Source organism: Piliocolobus tephrosceles, chromosome Y, assembly GCF_002776525.5.
Source record: "Piliocolobus tephrosceles isolate RC106 chromosome Y, ASM277652v3, whole genome shotgun sequence".
NCBI lineage: Eukaryota > Metazoa > Chordata > Mammalia > Primates > Cercopithecidae > Piliocolobus > Piliocolobus tephrosceles.
Genome location: NC_045456.1, coordinates 14,082,699 through 14,104,821, shown reverse-complemented (window position 1 = coordinate 14,104,821; position 22,123 = coordinate 14,082,699). Strand labels below are relative to the sequence as shown.

Genomic DNA, 22,123 nt, shown 5'->3' with positions numbered 1-22,123 from the left:
GGAGAGAAGAAAGAATGGGACAGAAAAATCATGTGAGGCACTAACGGCCAAGTTTTCCTAAATTTGGTGGAAAACATCAACATTTAATCCAAGAAGCTCAGCGAATTTCAAGCAGAACAAATATAAACAGAACCACTCCACACCTGTCCAGCTAGGCATATGGTCATCAAACACCAGAATCAACGACAGAGAAAATCCTAAAGGCAAGCAGAGGCTGACAAAAAAAACCCATGATATACCAGGGAACAACAGTGGGAACAACAGCTGACTTAGCAGATTCCTTAGTATGGCTTCTGAGGGCTTCCCGGTCTTTCACCAAATCTCTCTCAGATGAGCCAATTTCTATGGTCTCTAACCTTCTGCAATCTCCAGTCTGCTGGTAAACCCATTCACTAGCCTCGACCTCCAACCTTGGCAGGAGGAGAAGGCCTCCCTTTCCTGGGCCACCTGGGCTAGTGTCCAAAAACGCCCTGTACCTCTGTCCTCCCAACGACACATACGGCCAAGCACCTTGACCCACGCTGAGCCTTGCCTGGAACCACAGCAGAATCCTCCCCCCTCTCCAGGCCCGTTCACGTATCCTCTGCACACCCTGGGGAGGATTCATGGCACCACTTGAGCTCCCATTGACCACGTGAATGCCACAGCCCTGGCAGTAGCTGCTGGCCTGCATGTCTGCCTCTCCCAGAAAATGCAGAGTGCATCAACGCTGGGACCATGGCATCTTGCCTTTCTCTCACTAGCACCCAGAATGTCTCCGCAGTGGCGGGGGTTCCCTGTTAAAGCAGGGGAGGATGATCACAGTCCCTGGAGATTTGCCATCATGCCACTAACTTAACTGATGTAAATTTCCTTGTCCTCATTCCCCTAGTGTCTACCTCTCCCTGCCCCTGGCCCAGGGGCCCCTGTCCCAAAGGAAGGCGCTTTTAGAGCATAGGCACCTATCATCCTGTTAACATCTGTTTGGCTCCAAACTGACTCTCTTGTCCCAGTCTAAACTTATTTCTCCTCTAACCCTGGACTATCTGCAAATTTTTAACAGCTGCACACACTGTCTGTGGTTCCCAGGTGTCCTGCCCAGGACCTTGCCACCAGCACAGGCCTTGGCCCTTTAAGTGGGTCTTAATGCAGCTGATGGCCCTGAACAAAGCTCTAGCTCAGTGGGGTTGAGTGGAGACCCATGAGCCAGCTCTGGAGGTGGCCCAGGAACTTGAGCTTGCATTGCAGAGCGAGGGATCCACTCCCAGGAAGTTACTTGTTCCTTTGCGTTGGTTTGGCTAGGGACAGCCCATGGTGACCAGCTCCACATTCCTGGGCCCGTAGGTTTTCCTCTGAACGGCTGCAGTCAGAGCCACCCTTGCTGGCCTTGGCATACACATTTCACACTCGCAGACACCTATGCGTGCGTGTACTCACACCCCTCAGCCCCCTCTCCAGCATGAGTGTGAAATTAGTTAATTGTTAGGCCGGGACAGCAGGTGTCACATAGTGGGACTGTACTGGATATATGGGGCCCGAGGGAGCCCCAAGCTGGTACGCCATGTCCCGTCATTTCTCCTGGGCAGGCTGTTCCCCAGCTGAGCCTTTGCCACAGGTGGTTCTTTTATACATGCCTGTCTCGGGAGTGTCCCTGTCTCCCTTGGCCCCCCGGTACGTTCATTCACCTTTATTCTCCAGGGTTTAGTCTCGTGGTCCTCAGGTGTCCTAAGTCTGCACTTTTTGCTGCCTAGCTGTGCCGATCAGGAGCCCCAAGCCAGGATTTTGCCTGTGCCGTGTGTGTTTGTGCCACTCAGCACTTGCCTCTCACTGTCCTCGCACATGTGTGTCCACCTGTGTGTGCATTTGGCTCGCCCATCTTCCACCTGGATCAGCCCTGACCCCGCTTGAACTCCACAATAGCTGAAGGTTCACTTCTCATGTTTACCCCTCCCTCCATCTCCACTCGCCTGCAGGAGAGAAATATCTTCTAATGGGTGTGGTCACGGGGAGGAACTGTTGCACTAAAAGTGTGTAAGAGGCCTGGCATGGTGGCTCACACCTGTAATCCCAGCACTTTGGGAGGTCGAAGTGGGAGGATCGCTTGAGCCCAAGAGTTCAAGACCAGCTTGGGCAACCCCGTCTCTATAAAAACACAATACATACATACATACATACATACATACATAAATGGCATGGTGGTGCCTGCTTGTAGTCCCAGCTACTTCGGGGACTGAGGCAGGAGGATTGCTTGAGCTCAAGAGGTTCATGCTGCAAGGACCTGTGATCCTGCCGCTGCACTCCAGCCTGGGAGACAGAGTGATACCCTGTCTGAAAAAGAAAAGTGCATAGGAAAGTGATTTTCAAAGGCCAATTTAAAAAGTGACTGGTTTTACTGGTTTTATTTGCTGCGTTTTATGGTATGTGAATTCTTCACTTGCCTTCCTTCCTAGCAGGGAAGGTTTTTTTCTTAACGAAATATGGATGAAGGTGGCTGGTGATGTGTGGTATAGGGCTGTGGTTTTATATAAATAAAAACGGCAAAGTGAGAAAAAGAGGAAACTAGATGGCTGGTTGGGCTGTGCTCTTTGATGTCAGGGTGAACCGAAGACCTTCTGCAGTGACGGTGACGCACTGCTGCCCCCTGCTGGAAGGCAGCCTCATCTGCTCACAGGCCCTGATGTCTTTTTCAGACTCTCTGCTCTCTTTCAGAACGAGGTCAACGCCATCAAATGGGATCCTTCTGGAATGTTGCTGGCCTCCTGCTCGGATGACATGACATTGAAGGTAGAGTCGGCATGGCAAGGGGTGGGCTGTTTAATCCCAGACAACCCCGGGCACTTGACGCCGGTCTCACGGTCACTCTTCCATGAGGATTATTTGTTACTGACCACCCTCCCTTCCTCTGTCATCCGGTGAACTTCGATTTCTCAGTCGTGGTTCCACTGAGAATCCCAGCCTCCCCACAGCCTTTCTCGCCACTGTGCACCCCCCACCCTGCCATGGGCCCCATGTGCACCCCCGGGAGGAATGATGGCACGTCGTTCCCGGATGCAGGGAAGGCTTTTGCTCATGTTGTGGCTGCTGTATTCTGTAGATCTGGAGCATGAAACAGGAGGTGTGCATCCACGATCTTCAGGCTCACAATAAAGAGATCTACACCATCAAGTGGAGCCCCACCGGGCCCGCCACCAGCAACCCAAACTCCAACATCATGTTGGCAAGGTAAGGGCACGCAGCACAGCCGGCACAGCTCTGTGCTACGCAAGGACAACAGGAAATTTTGCGAAAGCGTTTCCACGCCCATGTGTTGAAGCCCTTCGGGGAAGCAAAGTGGTAGCTCACTTTGAAGGGGCCAGGATAGAATTATCGAGTAACACCTGCCTTTGAGGTAAGGATGGTTTTGAGTCAGGCAACAGTGGCTTATGCCTATAATCTCAGCACTCTGGGAGGCCGAGGCAGGAGGATAGCTTGAGCCCAAGAGTTCAAGATCAGCCTGGGCAACACAGTGAAGCCCCATCTCTACAAAAAATTAGCCAGGCATGGTGGCGTGTGCCTGTAGTCCCAGCTACTCAGGAGGCTGAGGCAGGAAGATGGCTTTGAGCCCAGGAGATTGAGGCTGCAGTGCGCAGTGATCACACCACTGCACTCCAGCCTGGGTGACAGAGCAAGACCATGTCTCTAAACAAAAAGAAGAAGTAGAAAAAAAACCCACCCAACATGAAACATGACTGCAGAGCCACAGCTGAGGGGCAGCAAGCCAGGCAGCACCAACTCTTGTTGACAGTGCTCGAATTAAGGTCCTCTCTTAGAGATGACAGGATGGAATTCCTGCATCCACTGAGAGATGGAACCGAAAAAGCAACAGATAGGCCATAATTCTCATATTTCAAGTAATTGTCATAAAACCCACTTGAATAACTGTAATATGGTACTACACACGCGAGTCATTTTGTGATGACTCAGAAGGTGCTTTTGCGTCACATGGTATTATTAGGACCATAAATTACCCTTTTAGTCAGCAAGTATAAAAGGGGCATCCCGGTACCTAGTGGGTCCCTGTTGAAAGAAAGCCAGATAATAGCTTTGTGATAGATATTGCTGTTTTAAATTTGAAAATAACTAAAATTTGCAGCTTTCAATCATGTGATTACATATGTGGGTGTGATTGTATTTTAATTCTTGTTTGATTAAATCTTTTTTTTCTTTTTAGAGGCAGGGTCTCCCTATGTTACTCAGGCTGGTCTTCAACTCCTAGCTTTAAGTGATCCTCCCACCTCGGCCTCCCAAAGCACTAGGATTACAGGCATGGTCTACTGTACCTGGCCTAAAAAGTTTTTTAAATGTTTATTCACTTAATTTGCTGTTTTTCCAAATATGGCTATCTGTATTAATTTAGTTAGTAATAACATGTTATGTTTTAAATTGTAGGGGCATTTTAGGAAACTTGGTAAATATTCTACAAAAATATTTACCATTTATGTCTATAGAAAACATAGAAACAGGCTGGGTGCAGTGGCATACACCTGTAATCCCAACAGTTTGGTAGGGTGAGGCAGGAGGACCTCTTGAGCCCAGAGATTCAAGACCAGCCGGGGCAACACAGTGAAACCCCGTCTCTATAAAAAATAAAAAAATAAAAATGAGCTGGGCGTGGACCTATGGTTGCAGCTTCTCTGCTGAGGCTGAGGCGGGAGGATCACTTGAGCCCAGGAGTTCGAGGCTGCAGTGAGTCATGATTGCGCCACCGCACTCCAGCCTGGGCAACACAGTAAGACCCCGTTTCAAAAAAAAAAAAAAGGCGGAAACAAATGTAGATATCAAATTGTTTCCCTAATACGACCATTAAAGCTTTTTTCTGTTGAATGACTATGGCTTTGTTTTTAATACTTGGAAGTTATATTTTAGAAGACAAAAAGCCCCTCAGTTGATGGTCTTTTGAAACATAAAAGCTGGGAGAAACAGCTCCCGGAGATCTGATACCTGTTACGGAGAACTGTTTGAAACCACCATGTGTACGTGATTTTGCTTTCTCTCCCGCCTTGCTAGTGCTTCGTTTGATTCTACGGTGCGACTGTGGGACATAGAGCGAGGCGTCTGCACCCACACGCTCACGAAGCATCAGGAGCCCGTCTACAGCGTAGCTTTCAGCCCTGATGGGAAGTACTTGGCCAGCGGATCCTTTGACAAATGCGTCCATATCTGGAATACTCAGGTAAGCTCCCGACCCCTATGCCAAATCCTTTTAGTAAGGGATGCCCAAATAGCCACAATTCCAGTGCCTTGCTTCAGAGCAGTGCCTCAGAGGGAGTTGAGCAAGCCCAGGCTCCCCGGGCAGACCCAGTGGATGCTGTCCACCGTGCACCCCACGTGGGTTGTGAGCTCTTCCCCCACCAGACACCTCCAGCAGCCCCCCTCCCTGAGGAAGGGCGTCATGTCTGCCGTAATCAGGGCTCTTGGCCATTTGATTCCAAACCCTCACCTTGGCACGTGCTCTTCCTTGAAGGAGCCACTGTCTTCTGTTCACTTCTCTGAGTCCATGGCATGAAACCTTCCACCTGCCTCTTCCTCTTCTTAGCAGTTATCACTGAAATGCTGCTCTCTAGATACTGAGGTTGGAGGGTGGGAGTGGGGGACCAGCGAATGGGGTCGAGGCCAGCTCCACTTCCTCTGCCCCCACCAGCTCCTGCAGCTCCCCCACGGAGCAGACCAGGGAGCGGGAAGGAATGTGCGCTTGCTGTTGTCATGGCACTTCCATTTTTCTTTTCTATTTTATTTTCTTGTTGTTGTTTTGTTTTGTGTTTTGTTTTGTTTTGTTTTGTTTTGAAACGGAGTCTCACTCTGCTGACCAGGCTGGAGTGCAGTAGCGTGATCTTGGCTCACTGCAACCTCTGCCTCCCAGATTCAAGCGATTCTTCTGCCTCAGCCTCCCGAGTAGCTGGAATTACAGGCACCCGCCATCATGGCCGGCTAATTTTTGTATTTTTAGTAGAGACAGGGTTTCACATGTTGGCCAGGGTGGTCTTGAACTCCTGGCCTCAGGTGATCCGCCCACCTTGGCCTCCCAAAGTGCTGGGATTGCAGGTGTGAGCCACTGCGCTCAACCTCGATTTTTCAAATCAAAGTAGGTAGGTTCTGTTTAAGGACATAAGGTATGTCAATATTGGGTTGTCCTTTTAGCAGAGATTGAAAGGACATAGGATTTAAATAAAGGTGGCTGCTGTGGGTATCTTGGGCCACACCTGAGGATAGAAGAATTCAAGCTGTAAAGTGTAGAAATGGATGGGAAGTAGCACTGCAGAGCATAAAAGATTGTATAGGGCCATCAGCACTTGATTCTATTCTAAGGGAAGAGAGAGAGGGGATGATATGCTAGGAGCTGTAGAAAATAATGAAGGGGTCCCTTTCTCCTCAGGAGGGAGGAATCACACAGCCTGCCCCCGTCCCCTTTCGTCTACACTGCCTTCTTGGTTCCTTTTGGCTTAGTTGACATTCAGGTGGATTTACATCCTCAAGTTCATTCCCCCTGTGGACTCATGGGTGATGAGCCCTGTTTCACTGGCAAGGGGTCCACTGAGATCACAGGCTTCCCAGGGAGCTCATGTGAACCACATCCTCTCAGGGAGGGAAAGGAAATGGTGGGCCCTGCGTAGAGCCAACCCGATGCCACCCAGCCCCACAGCCCTAGATAGCCCTCCGGGAAGCACACATCTCAGGACTAGTGTGCAAGTCTCTGTTCATGAAATCCCTGCTAGAAATAGTAATGGGTGGACTTGCAAAAACAACACATCAATTATCCAAAAAAATGGCATGATCAGCTAGGTATAGCCTGTTATCAAGAACTCACTGAATTGTTTCAACCCTTTTTTATAAATCAAAGAAATCCTTAGGATTTTTCTTTTTTTTTGGATCGGAGTTTCACTCTTGTCACCCAGGCTTTAGTACAGTGGCGCCATCTCGGCTCACTGCAACCTCCGCCTCCCAGGTTTGAGCGATTCTCCTGCCTCAGCCTCCCGAGTAGCTGGGATTACAGGCATGCGCCACCACCACACCCGGCTAACTTTTGAATTTTTAGTACAAACAGGGTCTCACCATGTTGGCCAGGCTGGTGTTGAACTCCTGACCCCAGGTGATCCACCCACCTCGGCCTCCTAAAGTGCTGGGATTACAGGCATGAGCCACCGTGCCCAGCCAAGAAATCCTTAGGATTTTTCTTAAGAGAAATCTTAAAGCCCACTTTAATCTTTCTCCAAGTATAAAAATACTTATCTGTAATACTGCTGCCATACACCTTTCTCAGTTCATGGAACACCACCCTTTAAGGAGCTCAGTTGAGCAGAGGATTTGCAACAGCCCTCCTGGTCTCAGTCCTCAGATTTCTCCTGCCTGTCACCATTAGTGAATCATGAGTGAAGGCTTATTGTACTCTTTCTCTCTTTTCTATTTTTTAAAATTAATTTTTGTGGAGACGAAGTCTCACTATGTTGCCCAGGCTGGTCTTGAACTCTTGGGCTCAGTCAGTCCTCCCGGCTTGGCCTCCCAAAGTGCTGGAATTACAGGGTCAGCCACCTCGCCTGGCCTTATTCAACTCTTTCAAAGGCCTCTACTTCCCCTACCTCTTAGATTTGTCAAGTTAAGGCTGTTTTAAACCAGAAACCAATGGTCTGTGGTGTTTTCCATTACATGTATAGTATGCATTTGTTCTTTCAGATGTCCCAAAATAGGTACATTTTAACATCTTGGCATATTAATACATTTAATCGTGAATTACAGTCGATTTCATCGCTACTGGGGTGGGGGTATTCATTATGTTGTATTCATTCAGGTCCTCCAAGGAACAGACACCACAACAGGATTAGACGGGCAAGAGATTTACTGAGGAGCTGTGATGGAAACAGGGAGGGAGGTAGGGGGAAGGGAGAATTCAGACCATAAGGCCAGTCTGACCGTGGGAAGGAAACAGGAAGGGTAGGAAGAGTCAGGGATGGCCCTGCAGGTCGGTAGAAAGTTTTGGCCATGCTGATGGAGAGTCCGTGAGCCACTTACCCACCAGAGGAGTCTGAGTCTCAGCAGATGACTGCCATGGTCTCCTGCCTCCGTCAGTCCTCAGCTGGGCGCAACCTCAGAATCCACACAAATGTGGTGGCAGATTCCACAGGCATAAGTAATCAGGTTTGCTCCCTGTGGTGGGAAGTCCTAGAGATACATCTCCACAGCCCCCTGAGTCCTTACTGAAAACCCTTACATTTTACCATGCTTGAAAATGTTCGTGACCAAACATCAGGGCGGGAGGAGCACACATTCTCCAGCTGCACCTGTCGCAGGCGCCCCTTGCATCACTGCAAGTGACAGCTGCTTTGCTTTGCAGAGTGGAAATCTCGTCCACAGCTACCGAGGCACTGGCGGCATCTTTGAAGTGTGCTGGAATGCCCGAGGAGACAAAGTGGGCGCCAGCGCATCCGACGGCTCTGTAAGCAACACCTCTGGTTTGCTGGGGAGTGGGCTGTTGGGGGCAGCTGATGCCGAAGTGAGCTTCGAGGGCGTGTGCAGCGTTCGTGTCCTGAAGGGCCTAGCCCAGAGCCAAAGGAAGCTTCTGGGCTGGATCCCATCTGAGTTGGTACCACATGTGGGAATGGCCTTCTCCTTGTCCCTTCCAGAACGTCCTTCTAGTCAGCATTTTCTCAGTCAAATTGTTGGTTCTCAACCAGGGTGATTCTGCACCTCTGAGGACATTAGACAATATCTGGAGCCATTTGAGGTTGTCATTACAGTCATGTGTCGCTTAATGATGGGAACGTTTTGGGAAATGTGTCATTAGGCACTTTTATCTTGGTCTGAACATCATAGAGTGACTGACACAAACCTAGATGACAATACCTGTCACACACCTAGGCTGTATGGTAGAGCCTGTTGCTCCCAGGCTGCAAACCTGGACAGCGGGTGGCCATACTGAATACCGTAGGCAACTGGAACACAATGGTAAGCATTTGTGCGTCTAGATCTATCTAAACCTAGAAAAGGTTCAGCAGAAATAGAGTTACAATCTTACAGGACCACTGCGGTCTGTTGCGGTGCGTTGTTGCTGGAAATGTCATTATGTGGCACATGACTGCTTAGATGGGGATGCCACTGGCATCTCGTGGGTGGAGCTTAGGAAGGCTGCTAAACCTCCTACCGTGCACAGGGTGGCCACAGTTGTCACCCATGCTGCGGCTGACGAGCCCGGGCCTCTGGTGGCCATCCTGCAGGTCTCCTGGGCTCTCCTCTCTTCCCATGGGGCATCTGGATTTCTTATTTTCCCCTGGACTTGAGGTTGCCCTGACCTCTGGGGCAAGCAGCATTCTGGCTGACTGGCCAAGTGTCAGTGTAGTCCCCAAATGTTGTCAGAGGCCGTGTGCTTGGGCTCATGTTGTCATCTGCCCCACCCCCTGCCAGGGGTCTCTGCCACTCTGTGAATTCCTGTCATTACCCTTAACCTGGCCTTTGTGCTCTGTGCTGTTTGCTTCAGTCTGCTCGGTCCGCTGTCCAGATGCTAGTCTGTTATGAGAGCTTCTCTGTTATTGGAACCTTCCTGACGATGTTCCAGTAAACTTTACTGAGAAACATCAGTGGAGCGCTAGATTGGGCGTGGGGACCGTAGCTTGCCGACTTCTCACTCTACAGGCATTTTTGTTTTGTCTCTCGAGATGACAGGTGCTTTGTGTTTCCTTCCAGGTTTGTGTTTTGGATCTGCGGAAGTAACCGCAAAATACTATCGAAAAAAGAAAAGAATTCTAATGACCAGCCATGAATGTGTAGGGTTGCAGCTCTGTTCTCCAAAACTGTACGAACTTGACTTGCGTTAGAGTATACTCTGAAACCAACTCGTCTCTGGCCGCAGGAGTCTATATGTTTTCGTAATCTTCATCAAGAAGTTTTTTAAAGGCAAGCAAAAACAGAAGCAAATCATATCAAACGGGGATAGAATGGTTTCCACTGAGGACATTCAGCCTGGGAAGCAGAAAGTCACCAGCTCGAGGCGTGTGGATTGGTTTCCACCCGGAACAGGCTCTGTGATGGCTGAATGGAAAGAAATGTAAAAAGCTGTGCCAAAAAAAAAAGCAAAATGCTGTGATAAACCAAACAGGGAAGGGGGGAAACCTTCTCCTTGGGATTTTGTTTTGTTTTGTTTTCCCTAACAATTTGGACACTACAGTTGCTCTCACAGGATGTTCAAAGACCAGTTTGTACCGATGACATGTGCAACTTTGTAATCCCAACACTTTCTATTTTCTAGAATCTTCTTTGTTCATTGGGTGGTTTTTCTATCGGCTGGAATTCTATCTTCTGGGGGCCTTCCGTCTGAGATGGAAGCTGTCTTGGGCTTGTCGTCTCTTCCCTCTGTTGCTCCCTGCCCCTACCCCTGCCTTTCCACTCTGTCTGGTCAGCTCTGCTTTTTCAGTGCACCCTCAAGAGACGCAGCCCAGTTCACATGAAGACACAGTTTCCCATGGACAGCTTTCCCCTTCCGCCCTCTCCCACCGTCTCCTCCCCGCGCCCTCGCGCTCGCGCTCGCTTTCTCACTGGCGTTCTCTCTCTCTCCCCCTCCCTCCCTCTGTACCTTTCTCATAGTTGCTTCAGATCTTAGGTCTCAAGGGCACTTTGGCGCGTAGTAAGTGCTTTATGTAAGAAGGCAGGGCAGGGGGGCTTTTTACAGGAGAAAACAAATGACTTATAAGAGAAAGAGCCTGGAGTATTTTTGGAAAAAAAATAATATTTTTATGTTAAAACAGTTTTAAAATCTTAAAATGGCCATCAGACATAGAGAGCTTTGTGTGATTCATGTTTTCAAAAGAACCGAAGAAGCCACAGGCAGGGCCTGAGGGAGTCCCTGGCTTTCCCCTCAGCCTCAGGAAAGGTGGTCAGGAAGACTCTGGCTGGACAAGGGTCAGCCTTAGGGGTCAGCAGCGAGATTGCACTGCAGCCAGTGAGGGAGGCCCCAGCCATGCCGGTTGGAAGAAGAAGCTTGCATCTTTTGGTGTGTACGCACCTTTGCAGCCAGCAGGAAAGCAGTGAAGAGCCGTGCGCCCTCTGGCCTCGAGGGAGCATTGGCAGAACCATAAGGTACTGCAGAAGCCGTCACAGCTCAGCTGGATTAGGCGTGTTGGCTACGTCTTTCCCACAGCCCCATAACGACCGATGGTCATTTCTCGAAGAGCAGACTTGGCAAGTCCTTGCAGAGCTGACAGTAGAGGCTCCCGCATGTCACTTAGTCTAACGCTGACAGAAACAAATGCAGAAGGAAGATTTTCAGTTCCGAACATGAATTATAGAGATAGAACGTCGCTAATAATTTCTGCCATCTTTATCATTTCTCTCACAGAAGACTAGGAGAAAGATCTTTTTTAAATAATCAATCTTTTTGCTGTTTTTCAAAAATTAAACAAGGCTTTGTGTTCCTAGAAGAGCTTCATTTCAGTGAATCTGGTGACCTTTATCTGCTTGCTGTCCTAACCCGACACTGACTTATTTTTTTCATTAGCAAGGGGGAAAAGGCCAAAGGACAAGGGCCTCTTTTCCCATTGGTTTTCCTGTGAGCAGAAGGGTTGAGGAAGTTGGCCCGGCCCGTGGGGGCTGCTGTGTCACCAGCAGTGGGTAGGGTGCAGTCTGCTGTGTGTTCCAGCAGCGAGACGGTGTTCTTGTGAAGGTGGCATCCATCTGCAGAGCCAAAACCCAGCCGTCAGGGAAGGGTCAGGGCTTCCTATGGAACTTGGAATGTGCCAGGACCACCTGCAAAAGCCAGGTTGCGTCGATCATTCTCAGATCATTGATTGGCCTCCACTTGGGTATATGAATTATTCATGTCCCAGAAGACCAAAAAGTGCTCTGGTTCTGAGATGACTATCTTATTCGGGCTCTGTTTCTGAAACGCTTAGCAAAGAAGGTCACAGTGATGTGGAGTCGCCGCACCCGTCTTTGAAGATAGCCGGTGTCCCTGGATGAGATGGTGATTTCCCATCCCAAGGACTCCGTTAAGTTTAGGGTACAGTTTGTTGGGGTCCAGAAGACACCCCCCCAATACAAATGCACTCATCTCTGCAGAGCATCTGCTGTCAAGGGCCAGCCAGCCTGTCCTTAGACATGGCTTGTGCTTGACAAACCAGAAACAACTGTGGGATGGTGATGGTGGGATGTGGCGCAAGCGATTCACTAGACAATCTTCACATGAATGTCGGTAGCCAGGGTCTCTCCCAAGGGATGAGTTTAGTCTTGATGAATGTAAACCACATCGGAATTGTTAGGTAGAAACCTGGGCTGGGAGGCCTCGGACCCCAGGCTCCATCCCTGGCTTCCCCAGCCTGCAGCTGCAAGCACAACCAAGCATGAGATGCAGCTAGCATTCACATCCATCCCCGTTCTCAGCAGGATGACACCATGGACAGCCGTTTCCGGAGCCTCCAGCATTTGCACACCACTCCTTAGCCTCTCTGCTGCTGGAATGTTGGTAGAGTCATCCCTGTAATCAAGAAATGGCCTGTGGAATGTTATTGTTCAACGTTGTTTACAGCTCTTAAAACGTGGTGAGGAATGCCTAAGTCTTAGTGACCAAACTTGACCTTGAAAGCAGACATAGCATGACAGACCTTCCTGGAGTCTTGGTTGGGTTCAAAGTGACCGAGAGTCAGGTCCAGCACACACCTGGGAAAGGGATGCTGCCCCAAGGGGGACCAAAAGGGCCGGACGTTACAGGGTGAAACCCTCTGACCCCTCGCGACACCGTAGGACTTGACTTTTGTTTAGTCTTTCTAAGAAATAGATCATAGAGCCAAGTGAAGTGCACTTTGTCAAATGTAAGGGTCTGCTTTGTTCTTGTTGCTTTTCTCTTTTTTAACCTTTTGTTCCGCCATTTAAAAAAAAAAAAAAAAAAAAAGCTTATGTTTCTTGTCAAATGCAGAAATGCTCCTCCCGCCACTCACTGAAGTTTTGCATTCTGGCTTGTGCCGTTTTTATTGTCTGTGTCAGACGTACAGCCAGACGTGTTCTCTATTGGCATTTTCCTATTCTGTTCAGATGACATCGACCACCGTTTCATTCCCCCCGCCGCCTGTACTCACCCTCACGCTCTTTGAAGAAAAAAAAAAAAATCACCTTGCGTGTTGTAGCTCATTTGTTTCAAGAGAGAATCAACAGATCATATTCAGTGTCTTGAATAAATTGCTCTATTTTGATATTAGAGAACTTGGTGGATGTGCTTTCTTCCTCTCGCCGTGGAACTCTTGGGCCCACATTGACTGAATGACTGAAGGGCTCTGTATTTTCTCCAGAAGGAAGTACCTTGAGTGCCTCTGTTTAGAATTGCTGTGTGAGATAGGGAGCTGGGGGCAGAATGCAGTGACATGGCGGTCACAGCAGCCACCTGCTATTCTGAAGGGTGGTTCTGTCCAGGGAGCGTGCTTTTCAGTGTGTTTCCTTTCAGGCTGGCTGTTGGAAAAAGTCAAAGCAAATGAATATTCTCTCATCAGCAGATTGATTGACCGGGAGTTTGAGTTCCCGAATTACCCCTGAGTAATTTGCAGAACCTATCAGGATGGGGCGACTTTGGACATGGACATCTGTCTGCATGGTGCAGACCAACATGTGGCAAACATTTATCGACATTTGCTCTGTGCATGTCTTCATTTATGCTGCTTTAATTAATAGGTGGCTGTTAAATAATGTAATTAGTGAATGGATATTGCTATCCACATTCTTTGAAGGAGGCTGTAGATTCCGGGAGGCAAAGAGATGGCCTTACTCTTAGTCTAAGGTTTCACTTTGCAGATGAGCGCCAGACAAAGTCACGGTGTCATTTCCCTCAAATCCTGCTTGTTCCGCACTAGGACAAAGCAGATGGCTGGGGGTGTAGAGGCTTTTGTGGTGATTCCCTGGGAAAGATCCAAGCATGCCTGTCTGTGGCCTTCACTGATGATCCAGATTTTTGCAGGGACCAAATCCCAGATTCAGGTCTTGAATTGGCAACTGAAGGCTAAATATTATATGAGCAGTTGTCACCTTTGGAGAAAAACCTATCCCATCTCCCTGTGTTTTCTGGGGTTCACCTGCTCATTTTCATTTTTCTCTTAGGCCCTGCCAAGTGGAGCAAGTGTGTTGCCAGGTGGTGGATTTGGGGCACGCCGAGGGGTACTGCAGAACCCTGGGACACCTCGGGAAGAACCGCATGGAAACAGTGGGCAGACCACAGAGCATGCAGCAGAGTCCCCGGGCTAAATGCATGCGTGGCGGGTGGCTTTGGTGGCTCCCCTAAGAATGCCGTATGACTAGCTCTAAATGGGTTTCTTCGTGATATAGAGGAAACTTGATTGAGACCACGATTGCCAGAATTTATATAACTTAAATCTTCAGATGGATGGAACCCTTCCCTGCAGTGAGTCTCCAAAGGTTTCCCCCGGCCATTGAAGCTCCTCCTTTATTTTAGGAATCTAAGTTTCAGCTCACTAAACAGATCTCGCTTTTTTTTTTAAATTGCCCCATCTTGGTGCTATTTCAAAAGGGTATCAGAGAACATTCTTTGTGTTCACAGAAAGCTCTCTGTGCACAGACTCTCTCTGGAAGCTGACTGTTGATGATGGGTGTCTGGTGGAAACCTGGAAGTCCCTTGTGAAGTACATACAGGAAAAGGGTAGGAGGGGGTAGTTTGTGCCCTTAAAAAAGATGACTGAGTCCGTTTTTGTCCAGTCTGGGTCCTTCGTCTCTGAAGTGTCTCATCCACAGCATGGTAAGCAAGGCAAGAAGTTCCATCTGGAGAATAACGTAGAGAAGGAACAGTGGGTACGGGGAGGGAGGATGTTATCTGTAGGACCAACCTTCAGCTAGAACGTGAAACAAATACTCTGGAGAATGGAGGCTTTGGTTAGGAACAGAGTTATTATGCAAAAGGTACTTATCTTGAGACACTGGGAAACAAACAGCTGGGTGTATGCATTCTTTTGTAACAACACACTTGTACGTGATGATATCTTACTGTGAAATGGGAGAAATTAGTAGGCTACTAAAAAGTTTTTTACCCTGAGCAACATGGTGAGACCCCCATCTCTACATAAAAATTAGCTGGGCATGGTGGCAAGTGCCTGTGGTCTCAGCTACTTGTGAGGCTGAAGATCGCTTGAGCCCAGAAAATCGAGGCTGCAATGAACCATGATGGCGCCACTGCACTCCAGCCTGGGTGACACAGCAAGACTCTCTCTCTCTCTCTCTCTCTTTTTTTTTTTTTTTTGAGGCAGGGTCTCGCTGTCTCACCAAGGGGGCAGTGCGGTGGTGCTATCCTGGTTCACTCTAGCGTCTGCCTCCCAGGCTCAAGCAGTTCTCGTGTCTCAGCCTCCTGAGTAGCTGGCATATAGGTGTGTGCCACCACGCCCGGGTAATTTTTGTATGTTTAGTAGAGATGGTTTTTTCACATGTTGGCCAGGCTGGTCTTAAACTCCTGGCCTCAAGTGATCCACCTCAGCCTCAAAGCACTAAGATTAAAGGTGTGAGCCACCACGCCCCACCAACCCTGTCTCTTAAAAAAAAAAAAAAAAAAAATTGATGGTGGAATTGATAAACTGGTCAGGAAATTAAAATCAAGTGAAAGCTATCTGATGGGAACAGTCTCCCCTTTCCACCCAAACTATGCTCCCAGCTACACCTCTGTTGTTGCCTTCTTGTCACAGGCCAACCCAAACTCCTGGCTGTAGATCCCAGTTCCTTCTCACTTTTTCAAGAACTTTCCTTCCATCATAATCATCGCTTTCTCTCCACTGGATCATTCCTGTAGCACCCCAAGGTACTTGAGCACCTGCCATCTTTAAACAGTAACAGAACAAGCACATCCCCTGCAGTAACCAGCCTTACAGGGAAGTCACTCAGAACCAAGGCTGGCCATCATCTCAGTTCATCATTTGTTTGCTCCGTTGTCTCCTCATCCCCTAGGTTGCCTTAATACACATCCTGATAATTTTTCTGTCCCCAGTACCTAGGCCTGGCCCAATGCCTCACCCTCTCACTCAGCTCACTAGGTTAAAAACATATGCATGAATATCAGCTGGTGATGCTTGGTGCCCCATCTGGGAGTCCTCATCTTGGCTGGATACTCAGGTCTCAGGGTTCTTGTTTGAGAGCTTCAGAACCTGACTCTAGCTAACGTTAAGCCCACAGGAATGAATGAGCCAGATATTGGGCAGCTTTAAGAAACCAGAGAACTGGGATCAGAGGCCAAATGGGAACCGCCAAGAGCAGTCTACAGGACTAGGCTCATGAAGATGAGAGATGGAACTGGGTGCTGCCCACACCCCGATACTGGATGCTGGACTGGCCCTGGAGGCATACCCAATGCTACCTCCCAAAGTGGACCTGCCTGCTGCCAAGGTTTCAGAAGTGTTTCTCTGCAGCCCATTCCCTGAGGCACAAGCTTCTAACATTTAAGACATGCCTGATTGGCTCTGCCAGGTCACATGCCTTGCTCTAGCTGCAAGGGAGGCTGGAAAAGCCGGCAGCTGGCCTCTTTGCTTTTTGAATGGGGTGGTGGGACTGCCTCATCAGGTAAGAGGGGATCCTCAAACAGAGGAAGGGCTTCTGATCCTGGGGTAGAGGGCAGACAGAATGGCACTACTGAGATGAAGGATGCAGATTCCCCTAGAAAATCTAAAACTTCACATCTCCTTGATACCTTTGATCAAGGTCAGCATGGCCTAGCCCAGGCTCACCCTGGGAAGGTGAAGCAATGGTGGTCCAGAGAGCTGGGACAGCCCTGGGCAGGCACTACCTCATGTTGTGTTCATAATTCATCTGCAGCTTTGTGACTCCAGAAGTGGAAATGCAGAAACTTGCTGGACTCTTCTAGAAGAAAAGGAGTCCTAATCTTGATATGAAGGGAGGTGTCACATGGCAGAGCTGTCTGCAGTGTCCTGAGAAGATAGTTCTGTCTTGCTTTTCTATATACATACTGGTGGATTATAATCCCAGTGCATGCTGCAACATTTTGGGGAGAAAAAAGAGCTTCAAAAAGTTCATGGACATACGTATTATGAAAAAACTACACATGGATTTCAAAAACGTTTTGCATCAACATAAACTCATACTAATTTGTTATAACCTGTCTTAACAGGATCTAGTTTGAGGCACTAAAAAGGATAAGACAGCCTGAAAAGAGCCTCTATCAGAGCAACGTAAATTGTTAAAATCGAAATGAGAACAAGCGTCAAATTTATGGAGTTTGTGTGGACAAATGGTGAAATCATTGATGCCTTATGAATAGTTTATGGGAACAGTGCCCTAAAGAAATCAGTTTACAAATGGTGGATAACTCATTTTAAGAATGGATGAGATGACGTTTAAGATGAAGCCCACCGTGGCAAACCATCCACATCAAGGTGTGATGAAAAAATTTATCTTGTTCATGCCCTAATTGAAGAGGACAAGCAATTAACAGTACAGACGATAGCCAACACCATGGACATCTCAACTGGTTCATCTTACACAATTCTGACTGAAACATTAAAATGGAGCAAACTTTGCACTCTATGGGTGCCAAAACTGTTGCACCCAGGTCAGCTGCAGACAAAAGCTGAGCTTTTGATGGAAATTTTAACCAAATGGGATCAAGATCCTGAAGCATTTCTTTGAAGAATTGTAGCAGGAGATGAAGCATGGATTTCCCATTACCATCCTGAAGACAAAGCACAATCAAAGCAATGACTACCAGGAGGCAAAAGTGGTTCAGTCAAAGCAAAGCAGACTGGCCAAGAGCAGAGGTCAGGGCAACAGTTTTTCAGGATGCTCAAGGCATTTTACTTGTTGACTTTCTGGATGGCCAAAGAACAGTAACATCTGCTTGTTATGAGAATGTTTTGAGAAAATTAGCCAAAGCTTTAGCAGAAAAATGTCCTGGAAAGCTTTGCCAGGGAGTCCTCCACCACAGCAGTGCTTCCGCTCATTCCTCTCATCAAACAAGGCCAATTCTGCAAGAGTTTCGATGGGAAATCACTAGACATCCACTTTACAGTCCTGATTTGCCTCCTTCTGACTTATTTTTCTTTCCTCATCTTTAAAGGGCACCCATTTTTCTTCAGTTAATAGTGTAAAAAAGACTGCACTGACGTGGTTGAATTCCCAGGACCCTCAGTTCTTTAGGGATGGACTACATGGCTGGTGTCATCACTTACAAAGTATCTTGACCTTGATGGAGCCTATATTGAGAAATAACATTTCTGTTTTTTATTTTTATCTTTTCATTTCATTTTTCAATGAACTTTTTGAAGTTCGTTGAAAACTTTTGAAGTTCCCTCATATATCTTAATGACCGTGATGGAAATATGGGCATTAGTCAGGTTCTAAGTATTCCTTAGACTATGTCATTACTCAACACAGCATGAGGCTAAATTTGTGAGCAAAATCATGCTGTCTTCTCTGCCCTCTAGTGTGTGTTAGGAGGCCAGGCTGTGCTGCTGCTCCACGGGGCCCTGGTTCCCTATTCATTCTGCTGCATCTCTACCTTGCTGCTGTTTGGCATCATCAATAAGCTTAGTCAAGAGCATTTCCTCTAGAAATCACATCTTTACTGCACCTTTTCTATGTTTAGGTGTGTTTAGATACACAAATACCACTGTGTTACAGTTGTCTGCAGTATTTGGTACAGTCACATGATGTTCAGGTTTGTAGTGTAGGAGCCATAGGCTCTACCATATAGCATAAGTGTGCTATAGCCTGTACCGTCTAGGTTTTGTGTAAGTATGCTCTATGGTATTCACACAACAGTGATATCACCTAACGATATATTTTCTCAGAACTCATCCCCATCATTAAGCAATGCATAACTGTACATACATTTTCTTTTGCTAGAAGTGTTAAGACAGAATCCAAGTCAGGCCGGGAGCCCAGTCATAACTATTTTATTTAACTACTTTCCCAAGGACTTGGACCTTACACTTACTTTACAGCCAGCCTCAGAAAACTTCCTAGTGGCAACTAAGAGGGTAGAGAAGCTGTAGAGTGGTCTGGAGGGGGCTCTTCCATTCCCACACGCATGTGCATGAATCATTTCTCCTATCCTAAAGGCTCTTCGGGAAGAAGCTCTAACTAGTGATGAAAGCAAGGTTTGGGGGCTGCTACACTTCGGCAGTGCAGTGATGGGAAGGTGAGAACACAGTTCTAAAGAACAAGAATTGTAGAGTCTGAGGAATATGGGGTCTGGATCCCCCAGCACATCCCCTTCATAGGTCTCCATGGGTTGGGAGAGCAGGGTCAGCCTCATTTTTGTTGCAGGATTCACTTGCAGTGTGAATTTCAATTGTACTGGCATCAGAACCTGGAGAGGAAAAGACAAAAGACTGTGACTGTGTCTGCATCCTAGCAGGTTTGTCATCAGCTTCAGAAAATGCTCAGTATTCAGTGCATGGAGTTTTTCATGTACCAACTTTGGTCAAAGTACTAGCATTCATCTCATCTGCAAAAAAAAAAAAAAAGTGGGAGGTGTGGAAATCTACATCAACTTTCCATCTACATTTTATTAAATCATTACAACAGATGAAACAAGCCCTACAGAATCATCTAGGCTAGTTGATAGGTGACTGCGGCACAGATGCTGCGGGTGACACAACTGATGGTTTAGGAAGGTTTTGGAGCCCCAGGACACATGCTGTTTGATTTAGGAGCAGAGCACACTCTTGTGACCACTGGTGTAGCTTCTACTGAGGACGGTAGCTCACACAACAGGGACCCTATGGTTGCCTGGCTACCTACACTCAATTCCAGGAAGTGCCCAAAGGGAGGGAGACCACCACTCTGTAAAACTACGCCACCTCCCAATTGTCTTTTCATGGACGATGCCATATGGTTTTAGCAAGTAGCTCCTCCCTGTCAGCATCTAACTCTACTCATGGAAAACTCATCTCTCAATGCCCAACTAAATACACAGTAGCACATGCCTGGTAACTCTGTCCAGTTGGGCTCATTTGTTCTGATTGTGACCCTAGATAAGATGATAAAGTGATGAAATGATATTTTTGTAAATACCAGAATGTATTTGTCCAAATATGCTTAGCATTCCCTTCATGAGAAATTGCTGGAGACATTTTTCTCAGGCCTGGATTTCAGGGCAGTTTGCTTCCATGCACAATGTTTTCTTTTAAATCATGAAGAATCTTGTAACTGGTCATATTTTTCTCTTTACTCCCCATCTTGAAAGCCCAAAGCCAAACTACTAATACATTTTAACTATGTGGGGCTAATTCTACCTGACTTGCTTTTGATTTCATTGTTATTTCTTTTTGTCCTGTTTTCTTTCTCTGTTAATCAGTTTTCCCCTTTCTCCTGTCCTCCTTCCAGAATGTGACAAGATTTACAAAAAGCAGACACACTACAAAGAGGGAGAAAAACGTAGGCAGCAATCAGCAGTATGAAAGTTAACACCACTCCCATTGAAAGAGTAATCCTGGATGTCAGTCATCATTCTGATAGTGACAGGAGGCAGCCAAATGCCTAGGCAGATAGGGGCGGGTCTCTGGTTTGGGGTTTCAACCCCACCTTCAAGCCAAAAACAGCCTGAAGGCTGAAAGACTGGACTGCTGGTCCCAGATGAAACCTGCAACCCAAAGTGAGAACTTCTTCTGTTCCTGCCCTTTCTCAATTGATTCTTTCTGAATAATGCCTTTTAACCAATTGAACATTCCCTTTTCCAATACTACCTAAGGCCTGCCCCTCCCCAATTCTGAGCCCATAAAAGCCCTGGACATAGCCACATTAGGGAAACTTTCCTGCCTTCTGGTGGGGGGACCACTCCTGCATCCCCTCTCTGCTGAAAGCAGTTTCATTACTCAAAACTCCCTGCCTTGCTCACTCTTCTATAGTCAGTGCATCCTCATTCTTCTTGGGCATGGGACAAGAACTTGGAAACTGGTATGCAAGCCAGACTTGGCCCAGGCGAGCTGGGTGGGCAGGCCGTCTGCTGCGACAGGTAGCATGGCCGAGCGAGGCCTGGGTGGGGCATCACCAGCCAGAGGTCCCCAGCTTGCAAAGTGACCAAGAATAAAATCCTGCATCAATTCCAGCAACACATCTTTCTTCAGAATCTGTGAGAGCCTTTGGAACCAATGTCAGAATTATTCTTTCAATCCCCAAATATCCTAGAGTACTTGCTCCAGCCGCAACACAGGTTATGGGCTTTAAGTGGGGAATACAAAGGTGGAAGACACAGCAGAGGGTGGCCTTCCTAACAACAGATGGGGCAAGTGACTGCACTCCAAAAAGCCTCCAAAGCCCTCCACCCATGGGCCTTGCTGACAATTGCAGCTTAGTCTGTGTCCCTCTCAGTTCCCTCACACCCTTAAGCACACTGCCTCTCTCCCTCTCACTCCAGGTGTGGTCCTGCCACAGGGCATTTGCACCTCTCTTTTCCTGCCTGTAAAGCTCTTCTGATTTTCTCATGGCTTCTACACTTCATTAAGGTCTCAATTCTAATATTACATCATGCTCAGGGAGATTCTCACGACACCCTCTCTAAAACCACGCCCCTACCTCCTCCCTGGTTTTTCTTCATGGCATGTTCCACTACCTGCTGGAATACGATGTCATTATTTGTGTTTTCCATCCTGTCTCTGCCACTAGAGCAGAGAGTCTCAGTGGACAGGGAATGTGTCTTAGTCACCATAGTGTACCTAATGCCCCAGACAACACCTGGCATGTAGAGGATGCCCAATAAACATGGGAAATGGGTCAGTACAGTCATGTAGGTGCCTTGACAGCAACGGGATGCAGCACTAGTACCTTGGAGCACTCATTAAGACATGAGTATAAAGAAGGGCAGGAACAAGCACAGTTTTAAAAGAGATACATGCAGAGTTTGAGAGGACATATTAAGGAACAACAACAATAAAAAAGAAACATTAGACTTATATAGAAAAGAGGAAGTGAGAAATTGTGACATCAGGAGAGATGTGCTTGGAAAGGATTAGGGAAGCCTGACCTACAGCAAGAGATGACAATATTACCAAGAAGGCAAGTGTGGGCGGGGCGCGATGGCTCCAGCTATAACCCTGGCACTTTGGGAGGCCAAGTCAGGAGGATCACTTGAGTGTGAGACCAGCCTGGGCAACATAGACCCTATCTCTTTAAAAAAAAAAAAAAAAGGCATGAT

At 47.6% G+C, this 22,123-nt stretch overlaps 2 protein-coding genes across 8 annotated transcripts in view; one reads left to right on the top strand and one right to left on the bottom strand.

Annotated features, from left to right (window-relative positions):
- The window catches only part of TBL1X (transducin beta like 1 X-linked), a 261,274-nt gene extending 248,080 nt beyond the window's left edge, over positions 1 to 13,194 (top strand). For 3 of the 7 annotated variants that reach the window (XM_026449816.1, XM_026449813.1, XM_026449817.1), the window contains 5 exons: positions 2,689 to 2,763; positions 3,074 to 3,201; positions 5,026 to 5,191; positions 8,345 to 8,446; positions 9,691 to 13,100. In XM_026449816.1, coding sequence (XP_026305601.1) covers positions 2,689 to 2,763; positions 3,074 to 3,201; positions 5,026 to 5,191; positions 8,345 to 8,446; positions 9,691 to 9,717 — 498 coding nt within the window. In that variant the 3' untranslated portion in view covers positions 9,718 to 13,100. Of the gene's footprint in view, positions 1 to 2,688; positions 2,764 to 3,073; positions 3,202 to 5,025; positions 5,192 to 8,344; positions 8,447 to 9,690 lie in introns of all 7 variants that reach the window. The other 4 variants (XM_026449812.1, XM_023198711.3, XM_026449815.1 and 1 more) reach the window with 2 other exon arrangements.
- A 5,673-nt stretch (positions 13,195 to 18,867) lies between these two features.
- The window catches only part of GPR143 (G protein-coupled receptor 143), a 42,570-nt gene continuing 39,314 nt past the window's right edge, over positions 18,868 to 22,123 (bottom strand). Inside the window, exon 9 of the mRNA XM_023198736.2 lies at positions 18,868 to 19,297. Within this exon, the coding sequence (XP_023054504.1) occupies positions 19,203 to 19,297 (95 nt within the window). The 3' untranslated portion in view covers positions 18,868 to 19,202. The remainder of the gene's footprint in view (positions 19,298 to 22,123) is intronic.